The sequence below is a fragment of the Vigna unguiculata genome, chromosome 6 (genome assembly GCF_037176805.1).
Source record: "Vigna unguiculata cultivar grain cowpea cultivar isolate G323 ecotype 2 chromosome 6, ASM3717680v1, whole genome shotgun sequence".
In the NCBI taxonomy this organism is placed as follows: Eukaryota; Viridiplantae; Streptophyta; class Magnoliopsida; order Fabales; family Fabaceae; genus Vigna; species Vigna unguiculata.
Window position 1 is genome coordinate 35,524,691 of NC_140797.1, and position 24,863 is coordinate 35,549,553.

Sequence of the window (24,863 nt, forward strand, 5' to 3'; positions counted from 1 at the left end):
TGTCTTCTCTGTCATTATTTTATATTGAAGTAGCATATTGTAAGAAATTCACCAAATGGTTTCCACTAAAACCAAAGTTAGTTTGAAAATATAGTAAATTAGAAGTGAGTAGGACTAAGGAAATGTGGTGTGATGAGTATATATGCTCTTCAAAGAGAAAAAATAGGAAAAGAATATTCACGGAAATCAAAATAAAAATGACAGATTTATGCATAAATGTTAAGATTTGAGTGAAAAGAATTTATTGTATATTCAACATAATTGATTATATCTTTTTTATATATAATTACATATGAAAACAAGTTATTTATTTCACTATGGTTGATTATGTAATTTAACATAATTGATTAAGTCTTTAATTTTTATATTTTTATTCATGATAATAAAATAAATATATAATGTAATATTATTAAAATACTAATAAAAAAATTGTTTTGGTTGGATCAATCATTTTAATTATAAGCTTTTTATCTAAATATGCTTCTTTTTTTAATTTAACCAATGTCATTTTTTATTGTCTTGTCTTAATAACAATTTAAATAATTCAAATTTCAGATGAAACCAAATGTTTAAATGTTAGAGCATTATATATTTTTTATCGACAATGAAAATTATATTAATAAAAATTATATTAATTGAAAATATTTGGAGTCTTCCAATCTTTTAAAAAACAGTCAGAAAGATAATTTAAACATTAAAATTACACAAATAGGTTTAAGAAGAAAAAAAAACATATACTGTCATAGCGTCATATAAGAGTAACTTAATTGCATTACATATTGCTTACCAATAAAATATTATTTGGTATGTCATAGTAAGCCTATCACCGATATAAAATGATAATATTTGTTTCGTAGTTAAATATTATCTTTTCCCATTTCTTGACTTTTGACTATGATTACGGAAACTAATGTATATTCTGTATTTTTATTTAATATGTTTAATTGGTTTTAAATAAAATATTAGTTATTTTAGCTAATTTTAGCTCCTAATTTTGACATACTTGATATGAAACTCCTCTTACAAAGTACCAATAGCCATGGTCATCAGCATTACCCACAAGTTCTTCATTGTAGCAATCACCTTTCAAGAATTTTTTTTTTGTGTTGCTTTGTGGGTAGTAATAAGTGAATAATGAAACTGTATTTATAGTTGAAAGTGTAGGCTTAATTAACGTTTAAGTATTTTAACTGTTCTTTATTACTTAATGCTAACTTTTCCAGTTTTCATCTGTGCCAATATTTTTAACTTCATTTTTTTACGTTAGCAATTATCAACTGAAAGTTTGGAATTGAAAACTGTAGTTGCATGATGTTATAATGCAATTTCTACGTTTAAAAAATGTACATTTATTAATATTTTTAATTGTAAAATAATTTATACTTCTAAAATTATTCACTGTAAACTTTAGTTATATAAAATAATTATACATATTTTACAATACACATACTAAAATAGTAGTTATCAAAAGAATTTTCAAAAAGTGAAATTAATTAAATACTATTAGTAATAATTATTATATGAGATAAGACTTACCAACACCTACAATCAGTTCAACTGTACTCTATAAATAACTAAAATATTAGTTCACACGAGAATTGTATCTCCGGAAATTTTGTTCCGGAAATGTCAATCCGGAATTCTGAAATCCCTGTTTCGGAATTCAAAATCTGTCAAAAATATTCGATTGATGTTTAGTTCTACGTCATTTAGACGTAAAATTAATTTTTTAATAAAAAACTTGGTTAAAATTAATTTTTTAATACAAAATCAAAATCGATATATATTTAATTTCCAAAATTAATTAAAAGGTAAAAAACCAAACTTAACACGAACATAATGGTGTAGGGCTTCTTATCATTGTAAATAGATGAAATTTGATGTTTAGGCCCAGATGTTTCTTTCAATTTATGTAAATTATATTGTATATGATTTTACGTAAGACACACATTGTATTTCTACGTTGGGATGATTCACATAAAAATTTTGTAAAATAATGTATATCAAAATTTGTTGGATAAGTAATAATTATAATACCACCAACAAAATTTGTATTTTGATTAAATAAAATGAGAAAAAATCGTGACAGAATAAAACAATTAGATCATACTTTACTTATAGTAGTGTCCTATATTAGGTTATAGGTTACTTAATTATAAGGTATTAAATTCTTTTTTTTAGTAAGTCATATATAAACTCTAATTTGTTAAATTTAAGATATTCTACTATAGGAATAATTAAAAATAAAAGTTTTTTTTAAATGAAGAAAAATAAAATAAAAAATAATAATTTGAATGAGACACATCAGCTTTTTATTTATAGAAACCATACTATATTTCATTGTAAGTATTCTAACTTGCATTATTTAGAAATATCACCATACTTCGTAAGATCATATGCCTAACGGTGAATGCATTTTTAATTGTCTTATAATAATGATTAAATGCAAAACCTTAATAAATTTTGAAGATATTTTTCATAAATTTGTATTAAAAAAACTTTTCTTTGTAAGATCCTATTTTTATCATTTTTATTCAATCCCATGCAAATCTTTCTCTTTCTTTATTGTTTCTAAAGTTTTCTGTGTCTTCACTATGTGTATTCTTCCATTCAATCTCATTTTCTCTTTCATAATTCAATCGCATTCACAATATAACTAAAAAATTAAGAATTATTCTCAATAAGACAGTGTAGAAGTGCGAAGTGAAGAAGAAGAAAAAAAATAAAAATAAAAATAAAAGAAAGTTACTTCAAATAATCTTAGATTGTAAATCTAAAAATAAAATTTTATTTTTACAAGAAGCTTCACTCAAAGAATAATGTAAGATTATTTCATCTTACTTTATATTTATTTATTTATTTATTTATTTAAATCTTCAAAATCAAATCGCCAATTCCATCACATCTTTATTTTATTTATAATAATATTATTATTTTCTAAGTTTACATTAACCATTATAATAAGTAATTCATACCAGAATTTTTTAATTTAGTAATTATTATATATGGAAATAGTTGTACTTATTTGCCATAAAAAAAGAGAAAAATATATTTTTATCCCTGGAATATTACATAAAACTAGAAATATTTTCTGGTAGAAATTTTTATACCATTTGATCTCTTACTTTTACGAATATTAGTTTTGGTCCTATTTTTTTTTTAACAATGTTAAAGTTTATTTTACGTGACTAATGACATGTTACATGTTATTTTTTTTTATAAAACAAAATTTTTGCATCGGACTAATCCACACTATTCATGATTAATTAAAAATAAATTAAAAAAAGTTAAAAGACTCAACATATGAAAGTGGAGACAACGAATATGAAAAAATTCAACAAAAGGAATGAACTCAACCCAACCACAAATCTTATCTTACAAACCAGTTTTGTAAAGTTGAGTTTCATCTTACAAGCCTCACATCACAAATCAGTTTTATAAATCTATGTTAGACTTATAATCTATTTTTTAACATAATATCAGAGTTATGGATTTACACCTAAGTGGTGCAAGCCTCATCTAAAAGGTGCAGACCTTATTTTTGTACGGTTGAATTAGACTTCAAATCTAATCCTTAAAATTCATTCCTAACTTTACCACTTCCTAAATTAATTTATGCTAACCTCACTACCAATGTTAAAGAAGATAAAGGGCCACATAGAATGTTATGTTGCTTGGTTACCCAATGTTTAACCTAAACAATGATAATGATCGATGAATGCGTAGCAGTGTTATGAATAGAATGTGAACAGACTTGGTACGTATTATATATATTCACTGCATGTTCAACTTTGAGTTCTACATAACTTTGTGTGGAATCCTGAAAAAGAAATGGATATAGCAGAGTTGGATAAGAAGCTTTTGAAGTTAGCTATAGAACAAAAGTGGCAGAAATGTCCCCATTGCACAATCTTTGTGGAAAGTAGTGGTGGATGTGAACACATTGCATGCAGGTTATTATCGTGTTATCATTCATCATCATTTTCTGGTTTTTTACTTTCCAATCTTTGTTTATATATTATAGGGAAGAGATTATGTTATTATCCCCACTGTTATGTTTTAAGGTGTGGATGCGACTACTGTTACGTTTGTGGCAAGAAATGGGTGTTTGGTCACACATGCAGGAATCCTCCTTCTATTTAAACAGGAACAATTAGCAACCAGTAAAGAGTTTTTTTTTTTTTTTTCTAAGATTCCCATTACAGTATTAATTACGTTGTTATGTATTAAATCTTCTGTGACTTTTCCTTTTGATGGCTATGTTTTCTGAAATTACTATTGGGATAAACTTTTTTTTAAGTATTTATTCTTTACGAGAGAATAAGTGGCAGATATTGAGCTTTGCTGATTTATATCAGAGTAGACACTGATATTTTGACACTATTTTTTTCAGTACTATTTGATATTATTTTTCATAATTATTTATTTTCTTTTTATCTTAAAAACATAAAAGTTAATTTTTATTGTAATTATTTTACCTTTATATAACTTATCAAATAGTCCTCAAATAGTATCAAACAATCCTTCTTTTATCATAGATTTTCACCCTTCCGAACTTTTTTTTACTTCTTCGTTAAAGTATAATGATATATTTTCATTAAAATATGAATATTAAAAAATCATATTATAATCATAATTATTATCAATAATATTTTATCAGTTATAGTATATTCTCCATTAATTGTTTATAATACTATCACAATAGTATTAATGGGGTATTAGATAATAAATTAAAAGTATTCGATGATCGGTTTTCTTTCAAAGCTATATTTTCGATCATTTGCAACTAATTACATGCCCTTACCCATAAATGTTGAATGTTACTAAATTCTCTTACTAACAGTTTAAATTAAATCATTTGAAATGAATTTAAATATGATAAATTTTATTTTAATTAAATATTTTTAAATAAAATACGAAAATTATTGACATAATTTATACTATTTATTCCTTACATGACTTCTAAATATATTAAGTATGATACTTTCTTATATTATTAATAACGTAAATTATAAAAAAGTATAAAGTCCTATTAAAATATTAAGACTTTAAAATTAAAAAAAAAATCCACTCTTACAAAATACTTTTAATTAAGAACCATGCAAACTCTAGTTTTTTTTATTTATTATAATTTGGGTTCACGTGATCTCAATTTTTGTTAAACTCAAATAAATATTTGTATTATAAAATTTTGTTAAAAAAATAAATATGTACCATTCATTCTTACCGTAAATGAAAATACTTGTAAAAATAAGATGAATGATTGTCTTATTGAAATTACTAATTCAAATAACTTTAAAAAATTTTCTAAATAATATAAAAAGAATAATTAGTTATAATAGTCAATTAATGAATTAAAAATTATTGATATCCAAAATAATTTTTATTATAAATGAATGATAATTAAAAAATAATAAATCTTTAATAATATTAAATTTTTGACTGTCAAAAAAATTAGTTATTATTTCTTTTAATAGAAAAATTCATGGTAACTAATATTAGTAATTAATTTAGAAACAATTTATATTATTTTTTTTATTAATTATATTTTTTTATTTATAATATAAATTATTTTAGTTATTAGTATTTTCTAATTTATATTAATTAACGATTAATTATTTTTATTTCCTAAAATATTTATTATTTAAAAATTTTATTATTGTGAATAAATATTTTCGAAACTATTATTTTTATAATATATATATATATATATATATATATATATATATATATATATATATATATATATATATATTTGTACGACTTAAGAGTGTTATTATTACATTATAGATATCGGGTAAAAGATGTAAAGTTTTCTCACTCGTATTTTCTTTTACATATGTAGATATAACATGAAAAATAATCTGATACTTAATTTATTTTTTTATATGGATTAAAACCATCTTTGTGCTTTAATTATAATATCTTTTCGTTGATAAAAAGTAAACATAAATGTTTTTAAAAATTATATTAATTTTTTACATTTAAGTAAAGATATAATATTGTAATATATTCTTTAGTAATTCAAATTTGATTTTAAAAATAATTTGTTTAAATTCAATAATTTTTCTCAAATGAAATATTACTCCTCTATCTTTTCTTTTTTAAATTTCGTTGTCATAATGTCTTTATCTTTGACAATTTAAGTAATATTAGATTGATTAAATCCTGTCACTAGACCAATTTCCAATACTAATGGCATATACGTCAATTAACAAATAGTACAAAAGCAGGGTATACGAGTTATAGTGATTTCCTGTATATAATAATCGGAAATAAAATAAGTATTTAAATGATCAAACTTCAAGTTATTAACAGATTATTAATTAAAAGGCCATTGCACAAAAAATTAAACACAATTATCCCAAATTTGGACACCCTTAATTACGTAAACTTCGGGTCTTTATTTTTGTGTAAAATGTGGAAATCTCAAACCGAGACTCTCTCCATACATTCTTAACAATCAAATATTTTGAACTTGTTGGGGTGAAGGTTGGGGTGAAGATTGGGGTGAAGGGTGGTTACATTCATTCCAAATTTCTTTACTCCTCTGCAAAATTTGTGTTTCTTTTCCCTTAGATTTTTTTAAGCTAATAATATATGTTGTCAATGTGTCGTGACACTGCTTTCCCACTTCACGAATGTTGTTGCAACAATCTCCGCTAATTGTTTCATTGTAATAAAATATGGTACCAAATATGTAGAGATTATCACATGGTGGATGATACTTAACGACACAATCGGTTAAGAGTTTTTCATAACTTGTCATAGGAGCAATAGGACCCAAATCTGGATCATAATCTTCATATGAAAAACTTGGGTTCATCAACAAATTGGTAATGGCTACGAACATCACTACACACAGTTTAATGGATGGTGCCATCATCATCTTTCAACAAATCACTTTTCTTCATAATAACAACCAAACAAAACTGTATTTATAATTGAAGTTATAAGGTTTAATTACTATAACGTTTATGTGAATGGGTTTTTGTAACTTATGAAACATACACAAATTTTCAACAGCTGTTTTTTTCTTCTTCTCAATAACAGCTCTTTTTTCGCATCTTTGTTAGATGTGGATATAATCTTTATCGATTACAGAAATGTTTGATAATTGTGTTTATATTATAAATTTAGGGTTAAATATGATTTTGGTTCCTTAAGTTTCAATGAATTTTGGAATTAGTTTTTCTTCGAAATTTTATATCAGTCTAATCCTTCGTCATTAGAAATGTATGGATTTAGTCTTTCTTACCAAATTTTATTAAGTTTATTTGACATCTTAAACGCATTTTATGATAATATTTGAATTAACATTGAAGCAAAAATGTATCAAACGGTATAAACAATTCAGATACTATCATGAAATACGCTTGAAACGTCAGATAAGCTTAACAAAATTTGGTTAAAATGACTAAATTCACTAATTATTAAAGATGAAGGACTAAATTGGTCAAACATTTTGAAGAGGGACTAATTCCAAATTTCACTGAACCTTGATGGATCAAAATCATATTTAACCATATAAATTTACAATATAGATGATATAATTCATAATATTAATGTGGAAGACAAACTTAAAGGAAAGTTTATATTATAAATTATACAATCTAAAATATAAATTTATATTAAAGATTGTGCAAACGGCATGAAAGAATATGAAATGATTTTAAGATTTTAAATTATTTTTAATAAAGGGTAACCAAGCCATTTCAATAAGATTATTTGGATGCATGAAGAAAATATGGAGGTACAAGAAAAAATTCCTCTAATCATAATATGTCAAAATCCGGACTGTGGCCCAATAGGGTTTATGAATTTGGGTAACTTTTTACTGCACTCCCATTTTCATGTGTACACTTACGTGGATAGTTAAAAGACTAAATTATTACCTCTTATGTGTTGTATCATTCAACATATGTCAAAGAAGTTTTACCACAAGTTAAAGAGGTTTTAATTATGTTAAATACATCCATTAATATTTGAAAGTGTTGAGGGGACAGAAAAGTGAATAGTTTGGTCCTAATAATATAACTTATTTCACTTACTTAGTTGAAATAACATAAACTATATATTATACAACTAATTGATGGAATGTAATTGTTAAACAAATATATTACCCAGAAGGCTAAGGAAATAATATGAAAAATCTAGTATGAAAACTTTAACCTATTTAGGTACATTTAGAAATCTAAACATTATTGTGTCACTATCTTATGGCTAAATTTGGCCATTTATGAACATTTCATAGTAGGCAAGTGGCACAGTGCCTTCAAACAAATATCTGATAGCAACTTGCACGCCGATTAATTTTAAACTATATAATATATAAATCGAATTTGTATTCAATCCAACCATTATAATAAACAATCATTTCCTTTTGTCTTCAGGTGCAAAAGAGATGCTGGTTAGAGATGTATTTTAGTGCCAACATAAAGTTTTCAATTTTTATTTTAATAAACCCCAGATACTATATTTTAACGATGCATGTTATATATAATAGAAAAAACATATAATAAATGGTGCTATCAATTTTCATCAAGTGTTTCAAACTATGTTCAACTCATTAATAATATAGTTTCTCTCTTTAAACTTTTACTTTAATAATCTAATATCTTCAAAATATACTAATTTGAATATGTTAAAAATTTAAAAATCTATTAACTATTTTTAAATATGTATTATAAAATTACGAGAGAAAATATAAAAAGAAATTGTATAAAATCTCTTAATTTTTCATTTATCTTGAAAATTTAAATTTTATATGAAATTTAAAATTAAGAATATAAATTTTATATTGAATTTAAATGAGAAAGTAAAACACTATAAAAAAATTCAAAATTCAAAACAGCTATGAATTAATTTGAGTAATACAATTTAAGTGAGCCTCTATTTTATAGCAAATGCAGATTTAAAACTAAAACTAATAAAATTTTTAGATAAAATGCATTATGGAGACTCACCATATATATCATAATAGATACATAAACTTCATTACCTTGATAAACTTTTGATTAGGGCAAGGATCAAGCCCTTATAAAGAAGGGTATATGTTTTTATTGCAAGTCTGGTTGCATTATAAGGATCAATTATTGCGGTCTTCAGAGAATTGTCTGTTTTAGAGTGTGGAGTTTTGTCACATCTTTAAAAGACATATCAAAGTAAAGAAGGAGAAAAGAATATTTAAACTGCGTTTGACCTCTACTTCTAAGCGATGTGAGACTATTGAATGTACTGAAACAATATATTATCTATTATCGAAGTTTTTTGTATTTTACAGCAAAAGTTGATCTTATATATTTTATGTGATATATATGAATATGTATAAGAACTACAACAAAGTATTTATTATGATCTGAAGGAAAATGGTAGGGTGAAAGAAGCAAAGTTGGTCCCTCAAAGTAGAGAATGCAGACAATGATGCAGATAGCATGAAGAAAGCAAAGGAGAGGCACCTCCAAGATATTTTTCCCTCTAACAAGGCACGTTACGAAAACAACCCCACCAAAGTAGTGCAGTCTTTTGGTGAAATCGAAAGGGCATTTTGGTGATTGGGTTAGGAAGAAAGAAACAGTAGCCAGAAAGATAGAGATGATAAATGAAAGGGTTTTGGTTTTGGGTGGGAGAGAAAGAGAGAAGAAGAGATGAAGAGATAAGAAGATTGAGATTAATAGGTGTTCCATTGGCATATATATAACATATAACATATCAGTTTCTGCATGTCTCTGTCCTAATAAAGATATGTGTATGTCTATGTGTCGACCCCATTTCAATTCCTTTCTCTTCTCATGCCTTTCTTTATTAATTGCTTTCATCCTTCTCTTTGCATGTCGTAGCTTCTCCACGAATCATTTCCTATCTCTTTGAGTTTTTTTTTTTTTTTTTTTTTTTTTTTAAATGAGATTTTCTCACTGTTAATGTAAGCCACATGTGTGTATATATCTCTTTTTATTATTCATCACTTAATTATGAATAATACCAGTTTATCTCAAACTCATCTCATCAAACCAACCAATTATGTTCCTATATGAATATATCTATATGTATATCTACACTTTCAAGGTTTCTTTGCGTATGTTGATGATGTTGGATGACTCATAAAGAGATTTTTTTGGTTAATAAGGTCTTTATGATTCACAAAAATAGGTTAAGAAAGTGTTATTGGAGTTAGATTAATATTAATTTTTATTTTCTTAGACTTTTTTTTTAGAAAAGAATGTGAGAGAATTTCTAAAATCTTATTGGAATGTATTTGTTGATTTTATTCTTATTATTGCTCATTTTTGTTTAATATGAAACAAGTTTACATTTAAATCCTCTACTCTTAAGGATAAGAAATTTTTAATATAATTATTCATATTGATAAAAATAATTAATTCTATTTATGCTATAGAAATTTCAAAACAATATATCAAATTTATCATCATTATCAATAATTTTTAAATTTTTCTTATTTTATCTATTAACAATAGAAATTATATACTCGTAACATGTAATAAGTAATGATTAGAATTTTTTAATACTTTCTAAAAAATATGAAATACCTTATATAAATTACCACATTTTTTCTTCTAAACCATGCATGCCTTATATTTTAAACTGGAGAGAGTATTAATAAAATTGGTGAATGCTAAATTTGTAAAATTAGAAGAGAAAACAGATAATTGGATCTATTCAGCTATTTTTCATATTTTTATTTTTTGTTTTGGTTGTCTGAGGTATCTTCCAATAGATGGTGAGAAACCAATCTCTTAAAATAAAATAAAAGTGATTTTTCTAATAGATGCTCATATATACATAAACAATAATAATAACACAATACTACCACTAATAATAAATATTTAAATAGTTATTATCAATGTTTTAAAAATTAGACACTGATTTAAGATGCATTGAACGAATAGGTGTTGAACCGTGATCAAACCAGTATTGATAATTAAATTACATAAAATGACAATAGAGAAATATAATATTATAATTTAATAACGCTGCAGATTAAAAATAACACATTTTATTAGTTTTAAAATATTTTATAATTTTTAAATTCAAAGCTCAACAATACATAATAATATTATATAAAGTTGTGTAGTTAAAGAAATAATGACCATAAATATCTTAGCTTTGGGTTTATATAAGTGAGCGTGTACAAATTTGCTTTCTCGACTCGACTTAGTTTTTGCAATAAAACCCTATCTTTCGTTGTCAATTTATATAAATGCTAATAATTGTTTTCACATAAAGGAAAAGAAATATTGTACAAACACAACAAATGTCAACAAATGTGTAAAGATTTTAGTTTATATCCTTAAATTCTCTTTGTGAAAAATTATATATGCAGCAAGTGCAATTCGTAATTCTAAGATACAAAAATAATTGAGAATAAGATATTTAATTCAATTATACCAACAAAAATATCTCTAACAAAATTTTATTGATGGACTTATTTTCGATATCCATGATTTAAATTCGGGTAAGTATATTTTTATTTTCTAAATTTATTTATAAATATGAATTTTGTTTCTCTTTTAAATATGAGTATGTTAAATAGTATTTTAAACTAACATTTAAAATAGAGTATATTAAACTAGTATAAATAATTTAAAAATCATCTTAAAAGTTTTATATATGAAAAAAATTATATTTAAGTTAAAAAAATTATATTCATTCATCATGTTAGTTTGAAAATAAAATTAAATTATATAAACATTTGAGACAAAAATAATCACAATTTCAAATCTAAATTTAACAATTATAAAATATTTAATCTTTTAAATTTTAAAATTTGTTCATATAACCCATAAATAAATTTAATTTTACCCCACAAATTTATTTTTGTTAGTAATTACAAAATTCTCTTAATGATGAGATTCTCATTTTTTTTTATCGTCTTCTATTTTATTATTCCCTTAAGATATATTTATTTAACGTACTAAAAATAGTTTTTGATATACTTTAAAATACCAAAAGTAGAGAATCGAACAAGGTTGTCTTTACATTATCTGAATATTCCAAAAATAATGCATTTTAGAAATGTTAGGTGTGAAATTATTTTATTTATCATTATTTTTTCTTAGAAAATAATTTCATAGCAAATAATGTTGCTTTCTCGGTCCAATGGATACGCTAATTCATTATAAGTTTTGTAATTTTAGTAATACGCTTGTATTTTCATTCTCATTATCATTTTTCACTCCAAAATATCTGAAAATAAATTCAACGTTTTTAATTTATGCTTGATAAATCAATTTATCCAACAGAATAAAATAAAATAAAGTGAAATTAAGCTTAATTTTAAAAAAGAAAGTTGTATCTTTAATAGTGATTTAACTTGAAATATTTAAATATCAATAAAATTAAATAGTAAAGATGATTGATAATGAGAAGGAGACCTTGCAAACAGAGACATTGCACCCAGATTCCACATGTTTTTGCACCTTAAATTCTCCTATTCTTGGTACAATAATTAAAGGTTGAGATTGGGAGAATCCATCAAACTTTTATACTATTCACCAAAACAAGTAGGGACTGGAGGGCCTGCCTCATACCCCACTATTTTAAGGCACTCCAAAAGACACGGACATTTCATTGCCCTCACAGAAAGGGTAACTTCAATTTTCTTCAATATTTTATTTTATTTTGTCAACTGGTACCAAATTAATAAAACATAAAAACAAAACATTTTAACATTTGATATTAGGGTTAAATATGTATTTTGTCCCTTAATTTTCAGGGAATTTTGGAATTAGTATATTGTGAAACTTTAGATCAATTTAGTCATTCATCTTTCGAAATAGGTGAATTTAATCATTTTAATCAAATTTTGTTAGGTTTATTTGACATTTCAAACGTATTTAATAATAATATTTAATTTAACATTAAAACAAAAATGTGTCAAACAGTATAAACAACTCAAATACAATCTTGAAATGCGTACGAAACATCAAATAAACCTAACAAAACTTGATTAAAATGATTAAATTCATGTATTTTGAGAGATGAATGATTAAATTGATTTAAAATTTCAAAATAGACTAATTCCAAAATTTACTGAAAGTTAAGGGATTAAAAACCTATTTAACCCTTGATATTATAATGCTAAGATCATGTGTGTTGAGTTTTTACACTGGTCTCCAAACTAGTCAAAGTGTACTTATTCAAAGTTTATTAATTTACCAGCGGAATTAAACTAACTTTATAATACTAAAAGTTTAAGTTTTCATAAAAGTAAGATAATATTGGTTTGTGTGTGTATTAGTGAAAACCTTGTGCTTAAAACTTGGTAAACAGTTGAAAAAAATATGGTAATATGAAGTGTTTTAATGAGATTCGTTTGTCTTAGATACTATTAATATATTTTTTTTTTCATCTTTGTTTTTTGTTTTTAACAAGAAAAGTTGAATCCACAATTTTGTTTTTATTTTTTCTTTTAAATTTACTAAATAAACTTTATTTTATTTTTTTAAATTGTTAACAGAAGATCTATGTCACGATCTTTTTCTTCTTTTTCTCTGTGTAATCACTAAATCATTTTATCACTCTTAAAATAATAATAATGCAACATGTAAGTAATTTATAGTCACAAAAATGAGTCTAGAAAGTAATTTGAAAGTGGCAGAATTGTCAGCAACCGTAAGGTAGCTAGCGGAAACATGCTTTGTGCCATGTTTTCATTTCATGTGTTTAACCAATCAGGAACATTGTAGTAGTTAACTTTTGGCCACATCTAATTGGATCAACTTTTTTCAAATCGTGTTAATTTCTTTTTATCTTTTACTTATATTTACAGTAACATTTACATTTTTAATAACTTTCAAAATTTCAATTGAACGTCTAAAGAATTATAATTATATGATATTAATACTATATAATTATATTTAACTTATACAAAGATGTTTAATCGGCACAATTGAAACCTATATCATAAAATCACATGATTGTGATATTTGAAGACCTAATCAACACAATTAGAACATAAATACTAAAATTGTGATTAAACATAAAGAGAAACGTAATAAAAATACAAAAAAAAAAATAGTAGGATTTTTGAAGAATGTCCTTCCTTGTTATCTTTATTCATAGGGTTGAACAAATTCGTAGGGTGTATGGCCTACGCGAGACCTTGAAACATGGTTTGATGCATGGAGCATACTAGTCCCATGTTGTTATTGCGCTACTTCCAAAGAGATATGTGCGTTTTTGTTTGGGTGAAAATGATGCATTATTATTTGGTTTCTTCTTGTCAAATACATTCTTATTACTCACACTTCATTGGCCTTTTCTCTTTGGAAACTCTCTTTGTTCGGTTTCATCATATATATATGTTCTTCCTTGTCCATGCTCTCTTGCTTCTCTTCGCATATTCCTCCACACAAACACATAGAGTTGTCGCAACACCTAGTATTTGCATCTAGATTTAGTTTTGGTCTCTCTTTTTTTCTTTTAATTTTTCTAGAGAAGATTATTTGATTTTAAAATTAATAAATCAGTATATTGTAGAACCTTCTTAGTGAGTCGTGGAAGATTTTGGGGCATGCCACGTTGCATGAAGATTAAATGCAATACTATTATAAAAATAGAATTATTAAAACCGGTAACTTGGTCCGACTCGACTCGACTCACCATGCATTGATGATTTAGTAAGTTAATCTAATCCGACTCACTTTTTAGCAAGTGATATAAATTTGAACCCGACCCGGTTCACCACGAGTTGATGGGTTAAACGAATTGATTCACGGATTCACTTAATTAAAAAACATATAATTTTTTTATATATTTTTTTAGTCAAAACTAAATTATAATTCTAATTAAAATCTAAATAAACTTTAATACAATCCAAATACAATAAAAAAAAAATATAAATTATTTATGTGTTGGATAAAAGAAACAACCTAACATGACCCAAATGTAAAGTCCAACTTAATAAAAAATATTTGTGTGACTCTTTTATTTGCGGGTTGGTGAGCCAACCCGGCTCATCACGGATTCAACCCAAGTGAGCCGGGTTCTAGATAAGTCGGATAAAAAATTAACCCGTATTGAAATTTGTAAAAATATTTCAACCTAACCCGACCCAAACCTGTGGTGAACCATTGACTCAGAGGTTCTAACCCATTTTGACATTTCTGTATATAATATATAAAAATATGAGCTGAATGCTTGAACATAAAGTTTAGTATTTTCATTTTTTCTTAAAAAACTGTTTTCATTAGTAGAAGGTTTACAGTTTATAATTGTTTTCTAACATTTTTACTTCTAACTCCACATCATTTCATTTTGTTATGATTTACGGTAAGTGTATCTATGGATTCTATTTTTTTTAAAACTAATTTCATTTTCAAGACTATTTATCTTGTGATCTTATTAATTTTCACATTCGACAAAGATTAATTATATATTTCTCATTACATAGGCCGTGCTCCAAAAAATTACATCATTGAAACTCATGTATTTGTCCGTTCTGAAATTCATCCCAACACCAAAATTTAAAGGTTTGCATATAAATACTCTTCTTGTTCCCACTCCAGTTACTTGAAGCAGACACAGAAAATTAATGCTACAGTTTTAAAGACTGAATTATTGCCAAGAAATTATGGAAGAAAGGTAGCAGCAGTGGAAGTCAATTGTCAAAAGAGCTTATCCTTTCTTTGAAAAAAAAGTCACAGGAGGAATAAAAACTTTTTAGAACCAATGGGAGGAGAATCCTTCACAGAACCAAAAACCTTTGCTGTTCAAATAGTACACAATGCTAACACCATTCACATGCTGTCTGGTTTTTATTGTATATTAAGTGTAAAATCTGTCATATAATTTACCTTAATTAATCGTAAATTAATAACAAATGACTTTTGTTGGAAATCTTATTCCATTGTTTTTAAAAGGATTTTATTAATTAATTTTATATTTTTCCATTCGTAATATTTAAACAAATGCCTTATATATATATATATATATATATATATATATATATCTAAATATTTTAATGTTTAATTCTGTTTATGTAGAGCATGTGTGGGGTTTGTTACTGCTCCACTCTAACAACCCAAACCTTTTGTTTAATTTTAGTGGGGGCCCACATAACAGTGACCCAACTTTGGTTTTAGCCCAATCGGGCCCAGCATTTCTGACCCCACCATAACTCTTTGACGGCTCAAAAATAAAGCCAGTTATCAATCATGTGCTCTCTCTGATCGCATGCAGATCAAAACAATAGTACACCTCGTGATATATTGGAAAAATAAATAATAATAATAATAATAATAATAATAATAATAATAATAATAATAATAATAATAGTGTACTCTCCTACGGAAAAGCAAGAATATGCAACTGTACGTTAGATTCCACATTGATTATTAGTTAAGAGTTTACAATAAAATAATTAATGTAGTCTATAATGATTTTTGCTGAAGTAATCGTTCGACAAAAATCGATTTTGTAATCTTAATTTTGATACCAATTATCAGATATACGAAATGTTGTTTATCTATCTAAAACTTTGGAATTTGATTTTTCATCGTAAAACTTTCTTTTAAATCTCAAATTTACTCAAAATATTAGAAAAAAAAATATCAAATTAGTTTATATATATGAATTTTGCAGAAGCTGGATATACTCCATCTAAAATTTATATTCCATTACATAGATTCATATCATGAACCACTTTATCGGAGGATATTCATTTAAATATTAAATATATATTTAGAGAGTCGTTATCGCACATGTTGATTACACCGAATTAAAATAATCAACATGTTAAGAGTGTAATTAAAATCTAACGTTGTAATAATAAATAACACGGAAGATTTGATTGCGATGTTTGGTTGTTAGTGATAGTACTAATTAAAAAAAGAGTAAATTTGCAATCGAGGTATAAAAGAAAAGTAAAAGGAATAAAAGAAAAGTGAAGTAACAAAATGAATAGAGAAGTTGCATGTAGACTACATTCATGTTTTGGTGCATTCAAAAAAATTCTTCCCATACAAGACTGGTACATCTATAGTATAATAATATTGTATCATATTTAGATCTATCTTTCTTCATCAAATTATTTATCGATCTCATTTTTTTTATTGTACAAAAATGTTGAAAAATTTATTGCACAAGTAACATGATTTTAATGGTAAAATATATAATTCACAAAAATAATTTGTTTTTGGGCACTAACACTGTGGTAAATTAATATAGATGAATGAATACAAATGAAAATGACTCAGATTTTGGTTTCTTTAGCAATGTAATTTTAAACAAAAACTATGAAAATAGACACATTTTAAAATTTTTAGTGCATTGAAATTGTATTATTTCTTTCTCTACCATACCTTAAATAATGCTTTGGGATTCCGGTGCCATGACTCCCAAACTTTCAAAATTCATTGTATGTATATGAATTTTTTTTTGAAAAATAAGTTAGTAGACTTTTTTTTTTCTTTTTTTAAACGTATCGTTAATAAATAGTTAAATAATGAAACATAAAATTAATTAAATATAATAACTAATAATAGAAAAGTTTATTTAAGATATTTTTTTTTTCTTATCTTTTGAATTACTTATTAGGGTTCTCATTTTCTTCCATATTTTGTTTCTGAATAGGAAAAATAGATGTTGAACATAAATTCATTCATTAACGTCCATTTTCTTTTTTTATTTTCATTTCATACCTGTTTTGATTGACTACTATTAATTCATGTTGTTTTATTTTAACATAAATATCATTTTAAGTGTGGGTTTTTTCTGTTTTGTTTAATGTTCATTCCTTTTTTTCTTGCACTAAACATGATACATACACACACACACACACATATATATATATATATATATATATATATATATATATATATATATATATATATATATATATATATATATATATATATTCCTATGCTTAAAGCACGCTTCCCAAGTAAAAGATGAATAAATAGACATGCAGTATTTTAATAGAATATGAGCACATCATATTCAAACAATTCATTACGACAAAGTAGGAAAGAATCTCTCCCTTGGTGAAACCATTGATTACTATGAACAAACAAATACTGAAAATGAAGTCATGCATTGGAAACGATCTCCACCGTTGAATGACATCGAGACTTCACACTCTGAGCCGTTGATTTCATTCTCCTGTCTTCCTCATGCAACCAGCTATGGAAGCAACTTGGCCTTATTTTCACTTTCAGTTGTTTTCATTATTTTATTCTGAATTTCATTCTGCACCGTTCGTTTCTCACCCTCTTTCCTTCTCCCAACCAAAATTTTTTAATTTCCTTTTTCATTCATTTCTATATCGTCTTCAACAACAAAACGATTCTATCTTTGATGTTCATCATCAAATCTTCATTATCAATTGACTAACTAAGCATTATTCAAATTAATTGCTTCGACCACTTAAATAAGCATGTTGTCACTTTGATTTCATGAACTTATGGAATTATTTTACCCTATTTTTTCCTAGTCAATAGCTTGTGGAGTAAGGTGATGAGTGAACCTATATTTTCCTATAATAGTGTATATTTTCTAGGGTTTGCTTTTGCTGCGAATATGCTTCGACAGATAATTACACGTTAAAAATAAACCACGACCATCCATATATCAAAATAATTATAGGTAACTTCGAAAATTAGACTACATTGTATATTTATTTATCTCAGTGCATGTATCTAATTCAATTCAATAATTTAAAAGTATCCATTTCTGAACAAACTTCATCGTTTGGTCTTTGCCTCCACGATTACAAAAAATTACTTAAAATGGTTAATGACATATTATGCAGCACCATTTCGAAATATCACTATAGAAAAGAAATATTAATGACATTTTTTTTGTTAATTACCTTCTTATACTCTGTTGGGATCTAACACTTACCACTGGATCAAAAATTATAATCAATAGTTAGGGTGAAACTATTTTTATTTAAGAGTCGAACAATCCAAACATCATGATTCGATTGTGACTCGGTTTACTTGACCCTCTATTATAGCATAATTGATGTTAATTACCATAATTTCTCTCAACAATTATCTTACTAAAAATTTTACTTTGATTATAACTCAATCCATCCCATCTCTATTACAAAATAATTGTGCAACCTACAAAATAAAATTAATTTATGTCTTATACAGCGTAGACGCTACGTGACAAGTTAGTAAAGAAAAAAAACAAAAACCATGAGACTATTATTATAAGTTTCTATTTTGAACATTTAGAAAATAACGGGACAAATACTAAAATTCCTTTTTATAAAAATAAGCACATTTTAATTAAGCTTTTATTAAAGAAAAAAAATCTTTAGAAGGGATCCTTGCAACTTGCAACTGCAAGTCACTTCTTCATCCTTTGCCTCTCAATCACGTTTGTTTTGAAAGACATTTCAATTTTCACTATTATTTATTTATTTCATTTATACGTCTCTTGATTCTTCTAACGTTTTAGAACTTTTCAAAATACTTCCACAGTGAATTCTAGAAACCACTCGAATCAAAAACAATGGAAAAATAAATTAAAAAGTAATTTATAAATTTACCCTAAGTTGGAGACTTTTTTCCTTAATTTTTCCTGTGTGAATAAGATATGGAAAGAGGGGGTGAGAAGAAGCTCCTATAACGAAGGAGACGACAAAGAAGGAAAGTGTTAGTAATATTTTAAGGGTAAAGGGATACGTGTCCTACGGTAGGGTCATTCAGGAAAGGAGGGTTGGTGATGAATCACGTATTTTCACGACCTTTTGCCAATTCGCCCAAAAGTCACTGAGATTTGGGACACGTGGCAGAAGCTTAACGGCCAGATCGGATCCTCAAGTCCCGTGATAGAAGCCGCGTCGGACTCTGAACTAAGTCCCTAGCTACTCATTTCTTCCATCTCAAACAACCACAATTTAGTAACCTCTTTAGATATTTTTAATGCCGCTTTAGAAAAGTTCTACGTGGAAAATAATTCAATTCTTAATTATCAATGAATCGTAATTATGCATTTTAAGTGTGAACTTATTTATCCATGTATCTACGTTATGAGGTACTTCACCATTTAATATGTACTTAAAGTGGTTTATAATTTATGGCGGATATAAGATTAGGTATAGATAATAAAAATGATTGGTGAAACAATACTTTTTCCAATATTAGCAATTAAAATATCTGAATACCTTATAAATCAAATATTTAGTTGGCAAAAGATTCACATGATCCTAAACCTTTTGGAACGGTGAAGAAGGATACTTTTTTTTTCGTAAAATGTTTCATGCTTAGCAAGTCATAATCACAACTTTTTAAAATTAAAAGATTACTTCATGAAAACAAAGTTATTCATCGGAATCCTTTAAACCTTTACGATATTATATTATATTAATATTAATATTAATCACAAGAACCTTGGTAAAAGAGGATTTATCACCAAAGTGGGGAATAAAATTGATATAGAGCGAGATTCATGCAAAAGTTTAATTTTTTGCTTCTTTTATATATATTTTTGGGTTATAGTGATTTTTCACGTAGTAAAAGTTTTGGAAAAAAATCAGAGTATGATAGCGGAGAACAATGACAAGAAGGGACCCACATGAAGACTGAGAACCTGATGCAGCTGTAAGGCTTGATGGCGGTTTGCATGCAATAGAATGGCACCATTACCGTAGCAACCGGTTACCACCCTCTGATATTTTTCTCCTTCTTCTCTCGCATTTTGCCTTTGCCCTATATATTCCTCTGCATTCCCCATTTAACCCTTTTGACATAAACTGAAGCCGCAACCTCGCGCTTCGTCTCCGCCGTAACACTCGTCGGAAAACCATCGCCGGCGTCTCATAAAAAACAGAGCCCCTAACCCGCGGACCCGCGAACTTGCTTAGTTGCAGTGGGTAAGTTTGTTCATTAATTCATTCACTCTGTTATTTTCTTGGACACCGTTATATTCTCAGATCCGTTTTCCGTGGAAGTTATAATCATTACGTGGTGAATCCCAATGAAATGCAGGAATTTCGTGTTGCTTTGTGGCGTTTACCGATGAATCTGTTTCGTTTTGTTTTGTAGGTTGGAGTGAGCTAAAAGGAACACTTCTCTTTTCATAAAAGGGGATAATCGTGATTTTCATTCACCTGTTTCATTTAACGACGTCGTTATGGGACTCAAGGTTCTGCAATTGTCGCAACCCGTTCTTCCTCATTCTCCTTCTTCCTCGCAAACACTTGCCTCTGCCATCTCTTCCCCTTCCTCTAAGCCCCGAACCCTAGTTTGCAGCTTCGTGCACCGCTCCAACCTCTTCCCTGCGTCCACGCGCCTTCTACCGAAGACGAAGTCGTTCGATAACCACGCGCTTTTCACGCGCAGGGGGAAGTTGCGGAGAGCGTGCAGCGCAAGCTTGGAGCCTTTCTCCGACGAAGAGTTCGCGAAGAAGATAGAGGATCTTGCGCTCAAGTTCCAACTCTCTTGTGACGCCGCCAATGCCAACGATTCGGAATCCGAGGATTTTCAAGAGATTTCTCCGGCGCTGAAATTCGCAGAGGAGTTTGAACCGCCGGAGGAAATTATTCCAGCGAATATTGAACGAAAAGCGAACAGCGTGGAACTTCCGTTTTCGTTGAGGATAATTAAGAAGAAGCTGCAGTGGAAGGAAGGGTTTAGAGACGCTGGGGAATCTGCTTATTGCTCTGTCAAGAAAGCTTTCTCTTCTATGGTTTTTATAATCAGAGAACTCCATAGTTACACTCTTCAAATGAGGGAGGTTCTCTTCTACGAAGATCTGCAAGGAATCCTCCAACGCGTGCAGAATGAAATGCACGCCTCCTTCGTGTGGTTGTTTCAGCAAGTTTTCTCTCACACTCCGACTCTCATGGTGTATGTAATGATTTTACTTGCGAATTTTACTGTTTACTCAATGGGGCACAACACTGCGATCGCGGCCGTGGCCCCACCTCCAGTAACCACCGTCGTGGAGGTTCAGGACCAAAGGGGTCACACCCATTCCATTGATTCCTCTGCCCTGAAGACCTTCTCTGTTTCCAACGGGAAGAACGCCGCCTCCGTCGGCGGCGGCAATGGAGGAGGCGGGAGGGTGCGTCCTGCTGCGAATGGCACGGACGGGGATGGCCGGTTCGACCGGTCGGACCGGTACGGCACGGTGTTCCCTGACGGTGCTTCGTCACAGGTTTGCAAAACAGGAGAAACAGAGTCGGTGTCGGGTCAAGAGGAGGAAGAGGCGAAGCTTTGGAACGCGATGGTGGAGGAGGCTTCTAGAATGGAGGTGAGTTCGAGAGGTGAGGGTTTGGATCGGGATGCCATGAAAGGGTTTGTTTCACCTGTGATGGCGAGGATCGAATCCGATGACTATGCAGAGTATCTCAGAACAGAGCTTGTGTACCAAACAGGGTTGTCTCAGGATCCTAACAACACTCTTCTTCTTTCCAACTATGCCCAGTTTCTCTACCTCGTTGCACACGATTATGACAGGTTCGAATCTATCAAACATGCTTCACTTTTATTATTTTTCTCTAAAATTAACTTTTTTTTTTACTATGTTCATCTGACTTTTACTGGTTCATAATATTGTTTTATGAGAATTTTCATTGCTAAGCCATCATCATAAACTATTTAGATCAATTCAAATGGAGTTGTTCCAGTTTTAATAGTAATTTCAAAGTCTAACTCTAAATATGTTGTTCAATTTTATGATATTCACTTTTTGGTGCTAGTAAACAGTCTTCAATTGTCTCTTACCAAAAATGTCTTCTGGATTCAAACAAAATCACTTTTAACTTGTAGCAATAGGTTCTGACCAGAGGATACAATTTTTAGTATATCTTATTAACACGTCACTGGAAATTATGGAATTATTTTAGTCAAAATTCTTCATTATTTGGTTAAAATAATACTAGTATTTTAACTGTTCTTATGGTTAGAATGAAACTTACAGAGACGCGTGCTTGTATTAAGATGTATTGGAATTATATCTACTATATTTTCAAAGATGTCCCTCTTATTGAGCTTTTTCTTTTTTTGTTTTGAGATGTAACTTGATGAAGAAAAAGATAAACAAATCTTTGTTTTGAGATGTAACCTTGATGAAGAAAAAGATAAAAAAAATCGCTTTTAGTCCAATTGAATATTGATAGTTGAGTATGTGGTGTGGTATATCTAGACCACTGATTTGTGGGCAAGATCTATCTCTTCCTCACATGATATTGCACGTGCAGGACTAGGAAGATCTAACACGTAACCTTATTGACTTTTACTTTTATGCTCATAGAAACATATGTAAAGAAAATCTATTTAACTAATTAGTTGAATCTTGTAAGTTGGTGTTGCAATTTAATCTACATGTGATAAGTTGTTGTGTTATTGACTAACAATTGGGTTGTGATTTGAATTCAGAGCGGAAGAGTACTTCAAGAAAGCAATAGAGGTGGAACCACCAGACGCGGAAGCATATAATAAATACGCCACCTTTCTGTGGAAAGTGAAGAATGATTTGTGGGCGGCAGAAGAAACTTATTTGGAGGCCATTTCAGCTGATCCTAATAACTCCTTCTATGCTGCTAACTATGCTCATTTTCTATGGAACACAGGTGGTGAAGACACCTGCTTCCCTCTTTCTTCCCCAGACAATTCTCAAGAAGTTTAATCAACAGAAACAAAACCAAAAATATAGAGAACAAAGAAAAAAAAAAAAGAAGAAAATTTTGTAGCTTATATCTCTCTCTTTTTTATGTTACATTTTTTCATTGGAGTGGATGAGAAGAAGAGCCACGAAGGAGATGGAATATAATCATGTGATCATTGTATAACTTTGTAATTATTATAATAATAACTGTACATAAATCTTGTAATAGCCCCTTCTTTAGTATATTGAATATCTGCAGGTTAATCTTTACAGTGAGTTGTATAATTGCCATAAGTATGTAGATGAATAGTGGAATAGTGTGGTTGGCAATAATGCCAATGCAGTGAGTAGAAGATATTTTTGGAGTGTGAACTGGGAAATGGACCATAGACCTTTTAGGTCATGAGTCAACATGACAAATTTAGGAATGGAGGATTTAGTTTTGCAAATCTAATTACTATTAGCGGTCCTATTTTTAGTTTTTTTTTACACAGTAAAATCACATGGTAGTGAATGTAATTAATTTAATTGCCTTCTCCTCAATATAATGTTTTGATTTACAAAAAGATTTAAAATGTGCTGTGTATTGGCCAGAGAGACTTATTATTCACGTGGGAATTGGGATATGATCATTTAAATATGTTGTTCTGTCTACTTAATTAATTATTGAAATGATCTCATTTAGCTTATGTAAGCTGTTTTGTTGGATTCGCGACAATGATCAGTGGTTGCAGGCTTTCTTTACATAGAATCATTAACTATGTAGAGAAAGAAAGCATATGGGAATGAGCCTATGGCTGAAAAACGAAGAAAAGGATATTTTAAAGAGGTTCACAACATCATTTTTAATATACTTTTTTTCAGTTTATTTATGATTTCATTTTCATTCTTCCAATTTTATGGCATCACTGCTGGAATCCATTTCTTCTTTTCTACTTTTATATTATTAGAAAAAACAAGAAGGAAAAAAATTATGATTCCAAACTATAATTTATAAAAAACAATCATATATCTACAGTGCAGTGAAATTGTTATAGAAAAGAAATATCTATAATGGAGAAATGATAATTCTTTTGATGGAAATTCACCCAAATAAATGTTTAGACACTACTAATGAAGAATATATGATATAAGTATGTAATTTTCAATTATTTGTGTACAGACAGGGAGGGGTTAAGCTAAATAATATAATATAATTAATATATGCATAACTTCATAAAGGTAGCTCATCAATTATATTTTATACATTTATGTTCAAAAGTGTGCAGCTTACTAAATTC

General features: G+C 27.9%; 1 protein-coding gene across 1 annotated transcript; it reads left to right on the plus strand.

Annotated features, from left to right (window-relative positions):
- Positions 1–20,686: 20,686 nt before the first annotated feature.
- LOC114187970 (uncharacterized) lies at positions 20,687–23,853 on the plus strand. The gene is made up of 3 exons (XM_028076425.2): positions 20,687–20,845; positions 21,018–22,433; positions 23,355–23,853. The coding sequence occupies exons 2-3, from the start codon at positions 21,106–21,108 to the stop codon at positions 23,602–23,604; spliced, it is 1,578 nt and encodes a 525-aa protein (XP_027932226.2). The 5' UTR covers positions 20,687–20,845; positions 21,018–21,105; the 3' UTR covers positions 23,605–23,853.
- The last annotated feature ends 1,010 nt before the right edge of the window (positions 23,854–24,863 follow it).

What these genes read in the sequence shown, in the direction of transcription:
- LOC114187970 (XM_028076425.2), top strand. Translation starts at nt 21,106, where the DNA reads ATGGGACTCAAGGTTCTGCAATTGTCGCAACCCGTTCTTCCTCATTCT. An exon ending in GTTGCACACGATTATGACAG is followed by an intron (nt 22,434 to 23,354) that starts GTTCGAATCTAT and finishes ATTTGAATTCAG; the next exon opens with AGCGGAAGAGTACTTCAAGA.